The sequence below is a fragment of the Sinocyclocheilus rhinocerous genome, unplaced genomic scaffold (assembly GCF_001515625.1).
Source record: "Sinocyclocheilus rhinocerous isolate Xijiao unplaced genomic scaffold, SAMN03320098_v1.1 scaffold53, whole genome shotgun sequence".
Classification (NCBI taxonomy): Eukaryota; Metazoa; Chordata; class Actinopteri; order Cypriniformes; family Cyprinidae; genus Sinocyclocheilus; species Sinocyclocheilus rhinocerous.
This window is the reverse complement of record NW_015645538.1, coordinates 384,731-400,644: the sequence shown is the minus strand read 5'-3', so window position 1 is coordinate 400,644 and position 15,914 is coordinate 384,731. Positions and strand designations below refer to the sequence as shown.

The following is a 15,914-nucleotide window of genomic DNA, read 5'->3' as shown; positions in this document are numbered from 1 at the left end:
CACGGGGCCTGCCGTTTTGATTCTCATGCAGTGTGACGTCACACTGCATAGGGCGGGGCCACAGGGGTTGATTGACAGCCCTGCATTGCTATAGTTTCTGCCCTCAGCGGTTGTTCGCTGTCCTCCATTTTCTCAGCGCTCGAGCAGCTGTAACGTCAACAATGTCTCGCAAGCAGTTTCGATGCTCTGTGTTTGGATGTAAGACTGAACATAAGAGTCTCCATTTTCTCCCAACATCTGACCTGCTGAGGATGCTGTGGATTACTTTCTTTTTTCAAGGCAATGCGCCTCAAAATCTACCTAAATACATGTATCACTCCAGACTCCTTTGTGAATGTCATGTCGTTATAGTGCTTAGTGTTTTAACCGACATTAAGTATTTTTTAACTGATCAGTGCCGCGCTTGTGAGATTAGTTCGCGCCTTTCGTACGCGCGGCTCGGTCAATTGATCCGCGCTGATGACAGCTCTGTAACATCGCGCTGTTTTGTCCCACTTTCAGTGCATTTGGCTTCCCATATGTACGGCTAAACACCAGTTCTCTTGCTCTGTTATGTTGCTTCTACCGGCTGTTTATTGCTGTAGATATGCAATGCACAGAGACGTATACGCGACGCCCTCTTCTGGAGGCGGGTTGGGAATATGCAGCTCATTTGCATTTAAAGCGATACACTCCAAATCAGCTCTTTTTTTAGACACCCCAAAAATGACATTTTCCAGCTGTTATAATAAATGATCTATTGGGTATTTTGGGCTGAAACTTCACAGACACATTCTGGGGACACCCAAGACCAATATTACATCTTGTAAAAAGGGGCATAATAGGTGCCTTTTAAATGTCATAGTTGTATCAAATTGGCATAACTGAATCAAAAATCATAACCGGATCCTCCAGTGAAAATGACAGACTTCTCTCTGGTGATGTATGCAGGACTTCAGTATTAAACCCCACCTCTTTTGGTCAAGAGGTGTGTTTCATCTCAAAATCCAATCAACAGCTGATGGATAGAACCAAGTCCCCGCCCTAAAACCATCTGTCGCTACGTCTTTTTTATCGCAACCTTTAATACTGCGTTACACTGTGACTTGTTGGGAAGTGTAGCTTATTGCAACAGTTGTACTTCTTTGAATACAACTGAACTTATGTTAAGCTACTAAAAGCGTTGCTGCTATTAGTTACTTACTCCCCAACACAAAGCGATTTAAAAACTATGACTAATGTCACAAGCACAGGCATGTGGCAGTAACTCCTTGCAGATTACCATTTGGCTAAAAATACACGTCTCGGTCACCGGTTTTGTTTCCAGTTCCAAATTACATCTCTGTTTCCACCTTTCAACAATAACATTGCTTCCTCCTTTTGAGAGAGGATTTTCCCCGTGTGAGAATTGTGCGGATGCTAGCAACAGAGCTAAAAATACATGCAGTTTTACTAATACCACATGATAAAACACAAACACGCTATATAGCACTCTGGGAGAGCAAAGGCCTAAACCTAATGTGTCATTTCTTTCGGACCAGCGCACAGTACACACGGCCACTTATAAAAATAACATGACAACAGAGAGCTTTTAGAGAGATGCTGGGCTTTGCATATTTAAAGGATGAGCCATGCCATATTGCTGTAGATATGCAATGCAGAGAGACGTATACGCGACGCCCTCTTCTGGAGACGGGGCGGGAATATGCAGCTCATTTGCATTTAAAGCGATACACTCCAAATCAGCTCTTTTTTTAGACACCCCAAAAATGACATTTTCCAGCTGTTATAATAAATGATCTATTGGGTATTTTGGGCTGAAACTTCACAGACACATTCTGGGGACACCCAAGACCAATATTACATCTTGTAAAAAGGGGCATAATAGGTGCCTTTTAAATGTCATAGTTGTATCAAATTGGCATAACTGAATCAAAAATCATAACCGGATCCTCCAGTGAAAATGACAGACTTCTCTCTGGTGATGTATGCAGGACTTCAGTATTAAACCCCACCTCTTTTGGTCAAGAGGTGTGTTTCATCTCAAAATCCAATCAACAGCTGATGGATAGAACCAAGTCCCCGCCCTAAAACCATCTGTCGCTACGTCTTTTTTTAACGCAACCTTTAATACTGCGTTACACTGTGACTTGTTGGGAAGTGTAGCTTATTGCAACAGTTGTACTTCTTTGAATACAACTGAACTTATGTTAAGCTACTAAAAGCGTTGCTGCTATTAGTTACTTACTCCCCAACACAAAGCGATTTAAAAACTATGACTAATGTCACAAGCACAGGCATGTGGCAGTAACTCCTTGCAGATTACCATTTGGCTAAAAATACACGTCTCGGTCACCGGTTTTGTTTCCAGTTCCAAATTACATCTCTGTTTCCACCTTTCAACAATAACATTGCTTCCTCCTTTTGAGAGAGGATTTTCCCCGTGTGAGAATTGTGCGGATGCTAGCAACAGAGCTAAAAATACATGCAGTTTTACTAATACCACATGATAAAACACAAACACGCTATATAGCACTCTGGGAGAGCAAAGGCCTAAACCTAATGTGTCATTTCTTTCGGACCAGCGCACAGTACACACGGCCACTTATAAAAATAACATGACAACAGAGAGCTTTTAGAGAGATGCTGGGCTTTGCATATTTAAAGGATGAGCCATGCCATATGTAAACACTTGGACAATCAAGTCTGAGGGGTTAACGCAAAACCTACTCTTTTCACGATACTACTGGTTTATGTAGAACAGTCTTGAAATAAAATAGTTTGTTTAACATGCATTTAAAATGTTCGGTTTCTAGTTTTTGCATTAATGAACAACCAGCCCTATCTGTACTTTTGTGCTGTACATCCTCTTTAATAAATCATTTCCTCTTGAACACTTCCTTCAACCTTTTTTACCAGATAAAAAGTAAAGGGGATTCAGCCATAATTGCAGGTTGTGCTTCTGTCCCGATCACTTGAACCCTGGGCTAATAACAGCTGGTGCTGTGTGCCCTCTCATGTTTAATTCATGAAGCACACTGTAAGGATGATTATAGCTTTGTAAAATGAATAAAGACCCTAAATTACTGATACGGGTAGTGCAGTGTCTCCATATACGCTCTGTTTCTCTCAGTGCAGTGATGTCTATGACCTCCATTCAGTGTAGAGTGCTGGCAGTTTGCAAAATCAATGAAAATGACTTCAACCCCATGATTTTGATGAAATAATGATTGATCGCTCTAAGGTTAAGCAAGCTACATGGCGTTAAGTGAAGTCTACAAATGCCCTGTGGGGTTTGATAACAGCTGTTTATTGTCACCTGCATTCTTCTGGAAGATCTGGGCCAAAGCAGTATTTCATGACAAAATCAATTTTAGTCGCATTTAGGTATATAAACATGCTCATCAAAAAGATTTCTGAGTCTGGCTAAACATCCAGATTTGAATTCACATTTATTGCTGGTGGCTGCTGCACAGACGAACAGCTGCATGCAGTAAAAAGATTTAAAAATATCAGATCAAAAATGTTACTAAATCAATGTCTGCCTCAGATTACAGATTATGCAGCAGGTTTCACACAAAATATGCAATAAATTTACTTATCAAAGTACATATCACCTCAGAGTGATTCAGATTTCTGTATACAAAATTTACATAACAAGATATGCAAAACAAAAATAACTATGCAGTGATCAAATTTAATCATTCACATTTAAAACTTAAAAAAAGAGATTTTGAATAAGTGTGTCACTATCAATTACATTTATACTAAATACAACAAAACACCTCAACTGACCGAGCCAAAAGCATTGTACAGGGACTTAAATCACAATTTTTTTATGTTCATTTATGAACTGTCCGAATGATGATAAATCGGACTTTCCAATGCTAAATATGAGAGAGAGAGGAGCTTTTAGGATGAACAGATTCACTAGAATGAATCAGAATGTTCAATGCTACAAATGTGAAAAGGAGGAGAAAAATGAAATGAAAATTCACGCATTTATTTTCTAAATGCATCTTTTATATCTTATTTTGAATGAGTCATTCATGTATTTTAATGTTCAATTAAAAAAAAAAAAGATTTTGAACTTAATTTTTATTTTTTATTAAAAATGTCAATTAGATTTTTCTCAGATTTGAAAAAGAGTTTTTGCATACATGGCAAGAGAGAAGTCCATTATTTTCAAAGTCTGCCTCAGATTACTGATTACACGATGGTTTTGCCATCAATGTACTTCTCAAAGTAAGATTAGAGTGGTTCAAATTTCTGTTTGTTGTGTCTGCACGCCACTTGTCTTTTATTCACTCACCTCGGGCCTCTTGGGGAATTTGTGGTTTTTATTAAATATCTGATGTAAGGCACATAAAAGCATTGTTAATATAAAAGTTTCCCCTGGGAGCAATGAAGATGTGTCATATAACAAAAGCTAAATGGCTACTCATCATAACTGCTCATCAGATCTATGCTATTCACTGCATTGACTCCTTTTAAAGGCTTAGAGTCTCCGGCTTCCTGATTGGATGCTCCAGCTCATCAGCTGCTGTGGGGGTTGAGGCAGTCTGCGCATGGATGAGCTGTAGGCTGTGTGTGTGTGTGTGTGTGTGTGCAGATTTATCTAAGCTGTAATGTACATGAGCACTGCTGAAACATTCTGTGTTGAAGTACTCTTTTGGTGTGGTGTCTGTAATACACTATACACCACAGACTTTGCAATTCAGACATAAAACATCACTGTCCTCTTTGAAAAAGAAGATTCAAAGATATGTGTATCTTCACACATAGTCAAAAACTATGTTGACAGGGATATATTAACGATTAAAGCTTCTTAAAGCCTCCTGAGTTATCGGTATATGATCATAATGTGGGGATGATTATGTGCCCAAGACAAAACATGCATTAATTGTAAATGAGCTCCCTCCAGTGTTCTGAAGGCCATGTTACAGTGACAGAATAAGAAACAATGTTTTGTTTTTTTTGGATGCCAGTTCAGAATAATAAAGATAGTTCTGTGAACACATGTTGACACTTAGTGTGGCTGTTATAGTATATGGGGTAAGTTTCAACAAAAATTGAAACGAATAAGTTGTATTATGTATAACATTTAAAGTGTGTGGTTGCTTGGCCAAACCTGATATCTATTAAAAACACTCTTGCTCCAAAGACACATTTCTGAGAAAAACAAACAAACCTTTTAACAGTTTTTAGGTGCAAACTGAATGTTTGCATGGATCTTGAAAGTCTTTCTCAAGAGAAGCGCAGAAGGACTTTAAAAAAGATCAGATGATAAAGTTGCTATGGAATGCAACAATAAAAGAAGATGAGAAAATAACATGAAAATAAACAGTCCTCTGTGAATGGTATGAACTCTTAAATGATAAATGAAGGTCCAAGGGTGTTTTAAACTAAACTATTTTTCATTTTGAATTCATGATGGTAATAAAAAATGTTGTAAAAGTTTGATGTGAAACAGGCCTGGTTGTTGGCAGCTATAGAAGGGTGGGCTGGCATATATGCTGGGTGGGCAATTTTTTTCTTTCTTTATTTTTAAACTTGTCTATATTGTCTATACTCTCCCTTTAAATTTTGAGCACAGACCAGCCAATATAGAAAGGCTGCTGACACTTTTTTCCCAAAAAGACAAAATGAAAGCAATAAAGGAGACGAATGAAAAAATATATTTCAAGAACTAAAATGTATTGTAAAGTAATGCATTTGATCTGTTTGCTAATTTATTTTGTCTACTTTTGTATTTTAATAGGCTAAATGAAGGTCTTAACCACAACCTATAAACACATTTGTCAAAGCCAATCTTCAGCACTTTCTCAGACTTCTCAACATACAGCTTGTCTCAGATCTCTTTTAATGCACAAATAAATAAACAAAAGATTAATGATGCCTTTGCCTAAGTTCTGATTGGGCAAGACAGCTGGCAGCCATGCTGGCAGTTATAAAAGTTCATGTTACATTCTGGTCTCAAACGAAATAGTATTTTATTTTCTCTGTAGTCAGTGAAATAAAAGATCTTTGCATTTACTGCCATTGATTATATGGATTTAAATTAACATACAAATGAATTTGTATACAAAATGAATTTGTATGTCATATAAATAAGCTGTGATATTCCTGTCAAAGTACAGTTAGTATTGTTCAATTTCAATAGCCTTTTTTTTTAGTTTTAACATTTCTTACTACTAATAATCACCTAGTGAAACTATCACTTATCAAATCTATGAATAATTAATATGCATCACAGTGACTCCACCCTTCTCCACTGTTGCAGCTGGATTTCTATTGGCTGGATGGTGATTGCTTTACTCCTGATTAATTAATGACACTTTTGGTAACTCTGTCTGTTGATCACATGCCACACCCCTTTCCACTATGCTCTGCTGCTTAAATTTTGTGTAACTCATAAATAATAAATAAGCCAAGTAGGAGGCTTTGCAGATGGCAGTATTGTATAAAATTAAAGTTTGCAGGCCTATGGAACTCAAGCTCAAGAAAAAGCCTACTAGTTAAACTTGAGCTGGAATTTTTGAAATTATATTAAAAGTCTTTCCACAATCTACAGTGCAGATCATTTTTGAACTACTCAAAATTCAAAGTTTTATATATATATATATATAAAATTAAATCTTAAACCACAAGGACATTATGGTGAAAGGTTTTTCCTTTATTTTCCACATCAAACTTACACCAGGTTGTTGGTAACTCTGTCTGTTGATCACATGCCACACCCCTTTCCACTATGCTCTGCTGCTTAAATTTTGTGTAACTCATAAATAATAAATAAGCCAAGTAGGAGGCTTTGCAGATGGCAGTATTGTATAAAATTAAAGTTTGCAGGCCTATGGAACTCAAGCTCAAGAAAAAGCCTACTAGTTAAACTTGAGCTGGAATTTTTGAAATTATATTAAAAGTCTTTCCACAATCTACAGTGCAGATCATTTTTGAACTACTCAAAATTCAAAGTTTTATATATATATATATATAAAATTAAATCTTAAACCACAAGGACATTATGGTGAAAGGTTTTTCCTTTATTTTCCACATCAAACTTACACCAGGTTGCATTCATTGTAAGGGTTTTATAAATCTTTCAAATTTATCTAAAAAAAGGATTGAAACATCACTGCAATTTTTATCGGAATACATTTTCCCATCAACTCCGGAGACATTAAAAACAGTACTTCTTCACCCATGTTTGAGGTTTCCAGACAGTTCATGGGTCTCAGTTTGAGAAAATCCCAAATTGTGTAATCAAATTACAGAACTTTTAAGCAAAGGTCCATCTTTGAACAACATCCCATGTCATTTTAATAATCAAAAGGACAATTCACTCATTCATTACAACTAACTCAAATGGAGCTCATAATTGGACAAAGGAGCTTGCAAACTTAAAAAATCTGACAGAAAAAAACCCTAAACAATCCATTAAAACAAAACATCAAAATCCAACAAAACAAATCCTTTTAGAGAGAGGTTTACAGCACATAAAACCCCAAATACAACACTCGCACAACAACCAAGTACTTGAAATTTAAACAGGTGACCTGTGTGTATGCAAGTCTTTTGACATGTGCTTTGTATTAAAACAACTGACCAAACAGATTAGTTAAAAAAAGAAAAGGAAAATAAAACAACCTGTTGAAACAGATACTATATACATATTGCCATACGAACATTAGATTACTCTGTAAAATACCCCAACAAAAGGTAGAAATTAACCTGTTTCCACAGCAAGACAAAGGTAGAAAGGTACTCAAAGGTACTGTTTAATCAAACAAAGCTGTTAAACCTGAACATCATGAGAAATTTCCAGCAATGGCATTTCTCTTACAAATGAACAAATCTCGATTTTAACGTCTAAGATGACATCTTGTCAAAAATAAGGGACTTGGAAGGGCGAACTGCTCATAGGTTACACATGATTGATATCTTTATTAAAAAAACTACTTTGAGATTAAAACGGAAATTTGATTTTGCCAACCTACAGCTTGACCCCCCATCTTTGCTCAATTTACATCACATTTACATATATCACGCTTTCAAATTCACGAGATCACATACCATCTGGTCTGCCTACGTGAGCCTGATCTACAAGAAAAGCTGAATCAAGTGGAGACCATCCCATATAAAGAGTGTGACACCTTGGCAGCGATTGGTTGATCCAGGAACAAAGGGGTTGACGGTTGGAGATGATTGGCTTGCTGCTCCGTGTTGGGCTGAGAATGAGACCTGGAGAGGTAGATGAGGAGCAGGAAACGCTCTGCCTCCTCACAGAGGTCTTGGGGAGCAGGAGTTTGTGGATTTGGACAAACGTACGCTGCCGTCTCCTCTCAGTGGTGAAATCCAAGCGCTATCTCGAATGGGCTGTTCAACAGCTTATTTACAATTGGGAAATCTCAAATCTCACGCCCATGCCAACCTCCCCGTGCCCACCCCCTGATGACACCAATTTACACGTTGGGAATAAACTTGGAATGGCTATAAATGAATTATCAATAAACCCCTTTTATATAGTGTAATATATAATGTATTTATAAAAGAAAACACTTAGCCTCTACAGTGATTTATCTATGGTTTTACAAAGAGAAAAAACTATCTGCAAGATCACGGTCTTTTTCAGGGTTGATCTACACCTTGAACATTGTTTCCAAGAAGTCGAACAAAGGGTTAGTCGTCGTCCTCATCGTCATCTTCGCCCTCATCTTCTGCGTCCCTCTTTCGCTTCTCTCCTTGAACTTCGGCCTCTTCTACACAGAGTACAGTCATAAAAAAAAACAGTTCAATATAAAAGTGACAAGTTCACAATGTCCGGTTGCATGATTAATTCTTACCCTCTCCTTCCTCCTCCTCTTCCTCTTCTACATAGTCGCCATCATCTTCTTCATCCTGTTACAGAAGGAACCTGTCGTTATCGAGCTGTAACGTTTTGGAAAACTGGTTGTGAATGTTAAAAACAGGTGGAAGATACATCACCTGGATGTCCTCTTTCATTAGGTAGGACAGTCCAACTTCTCCACCCTCTGAGCCTTCCTCCTCCTCCTCCTCCTCCTCCTCGTATTCTCCCAGCTGCCCTGCTCCTTCCTCGCCATCCTCATCATCCCTTATGAGGGAAAAATGCCACTGGAAATCAGTTTTAGGGGGCAAATATTGCTCCTTAATGGTAACATTAATTTCTGACCCTGCTATACTGTTTAAAAAAAAATCTAAATTGTAAACCCATTTTAAGTAGTTGTTATTTATTTTGGTTTTTATTTTTTTTTTTTTTTTTTTTTTTTTTACAATTATCTATGTATCCATTGGACGAGGATCATAACTATGTGCACCAAAGAAGGACTTGACGGCATAATCAAACTAAATCTTAATTCATGGTTCTTACCATCATCATCAGCCTCAGAGTCTGGAGCTTCATTGTCTTCTGCATCAAAGCCGTCCAGGTATGTGACCTGAGGCAGCAGCTCAAAGATGCTTTCCCTGTAGTCCTCCAACGTAGTGATCTCACAGTTGAACAGATCCAAACTTTTCAGGTTCTTTAGGTTTTGCTGAGGGAAGAGCATGTCATACATCAATAAAGGTTGAAAAAATGCACTTAAAACACTTAGGATAATGACCATCTGACTTTGCATTAACTGTACAATCTCTTAAGAAAAAAACATTCAGAAATATGTTGTGGTGTCAGTGTAAATGTGTCAAGTGTTTTTACCAGGGCTTCCAGTGTGCTGAGTTCTTTGAACTTGTTGCCGCTCAAATTAAGGTAAGTCAGGTTGGCGCATTTCTCTGCAAGTGTCTCCAGTGACCCTGAGATGTTATTATCACTCAGCTCCAACTGTAATAGAGAGACAGGGTTTCTGCAGGATTTTTAAGCTCAAATTTCAGACTTTTTAAGACCTGCACAAATAAAATGAATGCCATATGAGCGGGGTAGGGCAATGTCTATAGTATCATTAAACTGTAAAATTACTGTAAAAAGCATAATTTACAGTTCAGATACAAGTTTTCACAAAAACAAAAAGTTTTGTAAAATGATAAACTTTACATTTCAGCCTTTGAACCACTTTTAAGAAAATGGATGAGTCAAAAGTATTAATTATTATATTAATTTAAACAATTATTATCATTACATTATTATATCAATTAAATAACAAATTAGGGGTGTGCGATATTAACAAAAAATTATATCTCAATAATTTTCTGGGATTTTATCGATAACGATAATTAGACGATATTTTGCTGAGTGTGTTATTGTGCTGATATCTTAAGGACTGCCGTGGACAGCGGACTCCTACATTTTTGGATATTCTTCATATTCTGTGTGGTCAGTTTTAAGCCATTTTTTCTAAAACTATGTACCATCTTTTGAGTCAAATTCTTGCATTTGGGCTGTTACCAAGCAAATGAAATCAGTATCAACAAAATTTATCTTTGCAATGCAAAGGAAACACAGAAGCGGCATTAGAAGTGTCATTTAGATGCATTTACACACTGTTTAATGCAGCTCTGAGGGACATGGAATACTTTTACCTGCAGTTACAAATGCAGCTCAGGACAGTTCAGACATTGCGGTGAATCAGAGGTAAAAAACGATATAAATACTGTTCAGTTTCTTGCACAGACCGATCGTTTCTTGTCTTTACACATCAATGTATCGTCACGAGCCGAAGGGTTTAATTTGGTTTTGTTTGTGTATGTTTTTTGACTCTCAAAGCCGTGATTCCGATCCACTTGCATTATATGACTGACCGACTGCAACGGTTTGAATCTTCGTTTGTGTTCTACTGAAGAAACAAAGTTACCTACAACTTGGATGCCCTGGGGGTAAGCAGATAAACATCAAATTTTCATTTTGGGGTGAACTATCCCTTTAAGAGAGTCATAGCGATTGAACCGAATCATTTAAACGGTTGATTCATTCAGGAACAAAACACCGTCCTGTTACTCAGAGACGCAAAACAGCGCTGTGGCTGTGTTTGGAATGATTTTTGTTGGAGAAATAGAGCAAAAACAGGAAATATGGCATCTAAAACGTAAGTCTCTTAATATTAACTTCTTGTTTATTGAACTGTTGTATAAAATAAATATATTTTTGAAAAAAAAAAAAAGTCACTCTTCATGTGATATTAACTATATGAAATGATATAAATATATACATTTTCTGCCCCATATCTTGAATTATGTGATAATTCTAAATGCATTTGAATAGACTGATTCATGCAGTGAAAGAACGCACTCTAAATGAGCACACGCACTAGTCTAAACTACTAAAGTCTGTGTTATACTTTCCGCATGAGCAATCCGGACGCGTACACGGACTACTTGTATTTGTACTACCGAAAGCATACGCTGATGGTCCGCTCTGCGGACGTGTTCCATACATGCGCAGTAGATCGGCTTGAACAGTAAACAAACATGTGAACAAACAATTGCCCACAGTTATTGCACATCTGGCTCTCTTTATATTGTTTTATCGACGGATTGTACAGGTTCGAGTAGCAACAGGGCTTCTTCAGTACTTGTCCGCGCAGTGACAAAAAATGGGAGGCACGCGGAGCCTCTGCACACACTCTCCGATGACGATTTTTACGTCACGCATACCACAGCAGACCCTAGCGGACAGTATAACACAAGACTTCTTCACGTAATGTATGCGTGCACTCTGTAGGTGTGTTTTGTTTGCTTTTCGCGATATACTCGATAATATCAAATCGCACATTGTTAAAACAATTACAATATTATCGCAAACCATACATATCGCACACCACTCTACTGTTTAGATTTTTAAAATGCATTGTCTTCTTGTCGATCTACCAGTTCACATTTAAAGCTCTGCGTGTTTGCAGGGTAAAAACATGGGCCGATTTTTGCATTTGTCTGAAATCTAAACAAAACAACTGTTTTATTGAAGATGCACATTCATTCTCTGGCAGCAGGTGGAGCGTTTGGCAGACCTATAACTATTTCCCCGGTAACTGCTGTACACAAAGCAGCACAGCACCAGACTCTGAACGTGCAGCGCTCATGAAATCATAGCCTTTTGAAGTTTAATCGTCACATTCAGCATATTGCAATTCTGGTCGTACCGTCCTCAAATTTAAGACCTCTTGAAATCATAATTAACACTTTCTTGTGCAATTTAAGACTTTTTAAGGCCTTAAATTTGATACAACTAAATTTAAGACTTTTTAAGACCCCGCGGAAACCCTGGAGAGAGAATTGCTCTTAAAATAAACTTAACATATACTGGAAAGGTTGAAACAAATACTAACAGGACAATTAAAGCAATGAATGTACTCAGAAAATAATTACAGAATAATTACACAAGTACCGAGTAATACTAATCGAATTACACAATTCGACTGAGTAATACTAATTGACATTAATGTATACACCCATTTATATACTTATAAGACAATTTACAACTACACTTATTCAACATGGACATTTTTCAACGTCACACTTTACATTTACATTTAGTCATTTAGCAGACGCTTTTATCCAAAGCGACTTACAATTGGGCTAACACTTCTTAAGTTTCCTTTGGGCATTCTCCATCCATTTTTGTGCAGTTTAATAATACAACGTGTCTACATTAATATGTAAAATGTGTTACGGTATCTGTTTTCTGCATGGTTAGAACATTAAACATAAAACACAACAGATCTTCTTGTTAAGAGCACTTTGCCTAGGGTGTACTGAACTGAATGCTTTATCTCTTGACTGACCTTCCTCAATTTTGGCAGTGTGGGTAGTTTGGCCAGGGAGGTGAGACCCACGTTGACCATGCTGAGGAACTCCAGTTCCTTAAACTCATCTGTCAGGCCTTCAATCTCACCGTCACTTGAGCGGCAATTATCTACCACCAGCTCTGCTACCTGCAAGAGAGATAAACATAGTTAGGACACTGGTAAACAAAGAATCATACTATGGGTATGATTTACCACAAGACTAAAGTTGCAAGATCTGACAACTGCTGATGCAACTGATAGTGTCAGTCTGTCCAGTAGCCCATCAAATGATAAGTGTTTTTTTTTTTTTAAATGTCTGTAATTTTGAGATTTGTTACACACTAAGGTGAAGGGTTTCACTTAGTACGCTACTAGTGGCACCAAACGGTACTGCAAAAACAATGAGCGTTTTCAAACAGGTTTCTCAACCCCACCCCCTCCCCCCTTACTATTGGTCGGGAAAACATAGCCCCGCCTCTTTGTTAGGTTGGATTGTTGAAGAACAATGCCTTAGGAGCTCCACTGTATTTACACTTTTCGGGGAAAGCAAAATAAATGTCTTTAAATTTTATGAATAATATTAAATAGGAACAAGACAAAAACCAATTAAAATGTATCTTTAAGGGTATTGTAAACATGTAAACAACATTGATGTCTATCTGCCTGAAAGAGTGAAACAAAGAATTAAGATAATTAAGTCATTTTTTAAAAATGTATTTACAATATATAAAAACTTTTTATGGGCTTTAAGTAACGTGTGGGTCTTCTTATAACGCAGACGCTCACACAGTAGTGCACTGCAGCCCTAAAATTTAAATATTCAATAACTTGTTGCCTTTGAGGAAAGATACATTTTTCAGCACGTGATGTGTGTAATGTAGCCTTGCTAATGCTTCCACCTCCTTTATCACTTAGGATTTGCAATGAATTTACTGCCAGCGTTTCACAAGAAGACTTTCAGAACGCGCGCGTAATATTTTGCTATCGTTCTTGTACTGGTGACGCAAGATACACCCGAGTTAAAAACCACGCATCGTTTATACACGTCCGCTCCGTCCGAGTATTAACTCAATCTCGTGTAAAAGATCCCATCCATCAGAACCCCCATTCAAAAGAAGCGTGCTTCTCTACTTCGGTTCAGGCAAGCCTACAATAATCTACTAAAATCGGAGGGGAGGAAGGGGGGCTCACCCCTTCACCATCTGCCACATTCCTTCAATTAATAAAACAGTGACGAATATGCTTCACAAAGCCGAAAGCATATTGTTTAACGTCAGTGATAAATACTGTTACAGAAGCTTACATAATTACGCCATTAACGTAACCACGGAGGGAAATGGCAACTTGTTTTTAAAAAAGGTTCGCACAACCGCATCCGTCCGGCGACTATTTCTGGCTCTAAGCGCCAATTATTCCGTTCTACACAGCACGTAAGCACGGTGACTCAGAAATCGCTCGACTCTGGTGAATAAAAATACTGTAAAAGCCACAAAACACCGTCATTTGCGCTTCAACTATTGATGCTACAAAATGACTTCCACTCCCCGCCCGTCAACGCGGAGACTCGAGCAGCTGTCTCACACACCATCCTCACCGCACACACCGCGAGGCGCTGCAGAAGCCATGAACGCAGCTGAATTTTACTGTTTGACCCGACATTCGCTCGATATGGCTTGTGCTCTCAAACCCCGAACTTAAATGGCTTTGAGGGTCTGAGGAGGAAGACCGAAGGCAAGTGCCCCTGAATGTCTAATGTCGAAGAGTTGGAGAGTAAGATGTCCGCCTTTGGAAGAAACTGCTCGTTTTACTAGGTTAGAGAAGCCATAGTGAGTCTACTATTTCTCTTTAGAAGCGAGATTATTGTCGTATCGGGGAACTATAATAACGCCGTAACCGAATTGGACGTCACTTGTTGAGTAATAATAAAAATGGTTTCTGAACCATCAAAATAAAAATTGGTCTTAAAATTGTAAGTACATTATTTTGAGGTTAGTTGGGACGTCCACAACGTCAAGTCTAATGCAATGGCGAAGGAGACCATGTAACGAGTTCACAAAAGATTCACTAAGAGTTTTGCGCGCTCACATAACGATTATATTGACTACTTGTTTTAAAATAGTCTTGTATAGATCTATATATGCATTCTGTGATGCATTCATTCATGACTAAAACTCGAATTCGCATTCATTTAAGCGCCCATGTGGTGCTGCCATTCAGCGGAGTCTAACGTTACTGAATGTTCCTAACGTGCAGGATAGACAGGTTGCGAACTAACATCATTTCGCGTTTCCGTAAAAAATAAATAATTAAAGCGCTCACCTCCGCTGGAGTTCTGTTCCTCAGCTCTAAACTGATCCTCTTCTTCATCTCCATTTTGTTCGTGATTGCTGCACTGGTTTAGACCGTTGAAAGAAAAAAAAATTCAGAAACTCCGGAGCACGGACCAACGACTCGGCTATCTTCAATGGCTGCCGTTCTCTAACTGATCCTCCATGATACCTCGCACCCAACCCCCTTCCTGAGGTCCCGCCCCCACTGCGCCCTCATTGGCTCGTTGTTATTTTTGAAAGCGTCATTGGTGGATCGGCCTGTCGCTCAAACGGATCACGCTTATAAACATAATCGGTGTTTGTAGACAGACGTGATTGGCTGGAAATAAGCGCGCAGTAGATTTTAGACGGGTCGGTCAGAACGTCAGTATGAAGCTTTCAAACTGTAAATCCGCCCATTCTTTGTTCTCATTGGCGCCTGGAAGCAATGTCCGTGTCCTTTAATACTCCAGTAAACCGAAATCAATTTGGAGACCAGGTTAAAATTATGCATTTTAAAGAGTCTAAAGTGAACACTAACATATTAGGGGAAAAAAATAATTATATACAAATATTTTATCTTGGTATATGCACTCATTTTCCTTACAAACAAATAAAACGTTTTGCATTGTTTTATACAAGTGATCTCATAATACTCTCAAACACTTGAGTATCTTCCATACAATAATTCCACAAAATGGCTGACCATAAACCCAGACAGTCATGGTGGCTTAAAGGCTGCGCGCTCGCCACGCCATCTGTCCCATGTAATGTGCTGCTGATCTCTTCTCCACAGAACTCACAAAGGCCCATTTGGTGGTAGAGTACCAGCAGGCCATTGTTATTATAAACTAATAAAATTCATGATCCAAATTTTCTTCAAAAATGTCTACAT

General features: G+C 38.1%; 1 protein-coding gene across 1 annotated transcript; it reads right to left on the bottom strand.

Annotated features, from left to right (window-relative positions):
* Positions 1-7,239: 7,239 nt before the first annotated feature.
* anp32e (acidic (leucine-rich) nuclear phosphoprotein 32 family, member E) lies at positions 7,240-15,216 on the bottom strand. Its single transcript, XM_016509778.1, has 7 exons — positions 15,030-15,216; positions 12,708-12,857; positions 9,692-9,814; positions 9,366-9,530; positions 8,965-9,090; positions 8,823-8,877; positions 7,240-8,738 (listed from the first exon to the last, which is right to left on the bottom strand). Exons 1-7 carry the CDS (start codon positions 15,081-15,083, stop codon positions 8,659-8,661), a joined length of 753 nt encoding a protein of 250 aa, XP_016365264.1. The 5' UTR covers positions 15,084-15,216; the 3' UTR covers positions 7,240-8,658.
* Between the last annotated feature and the right edge of the window lie 698 nt (positions 15,217-15,914).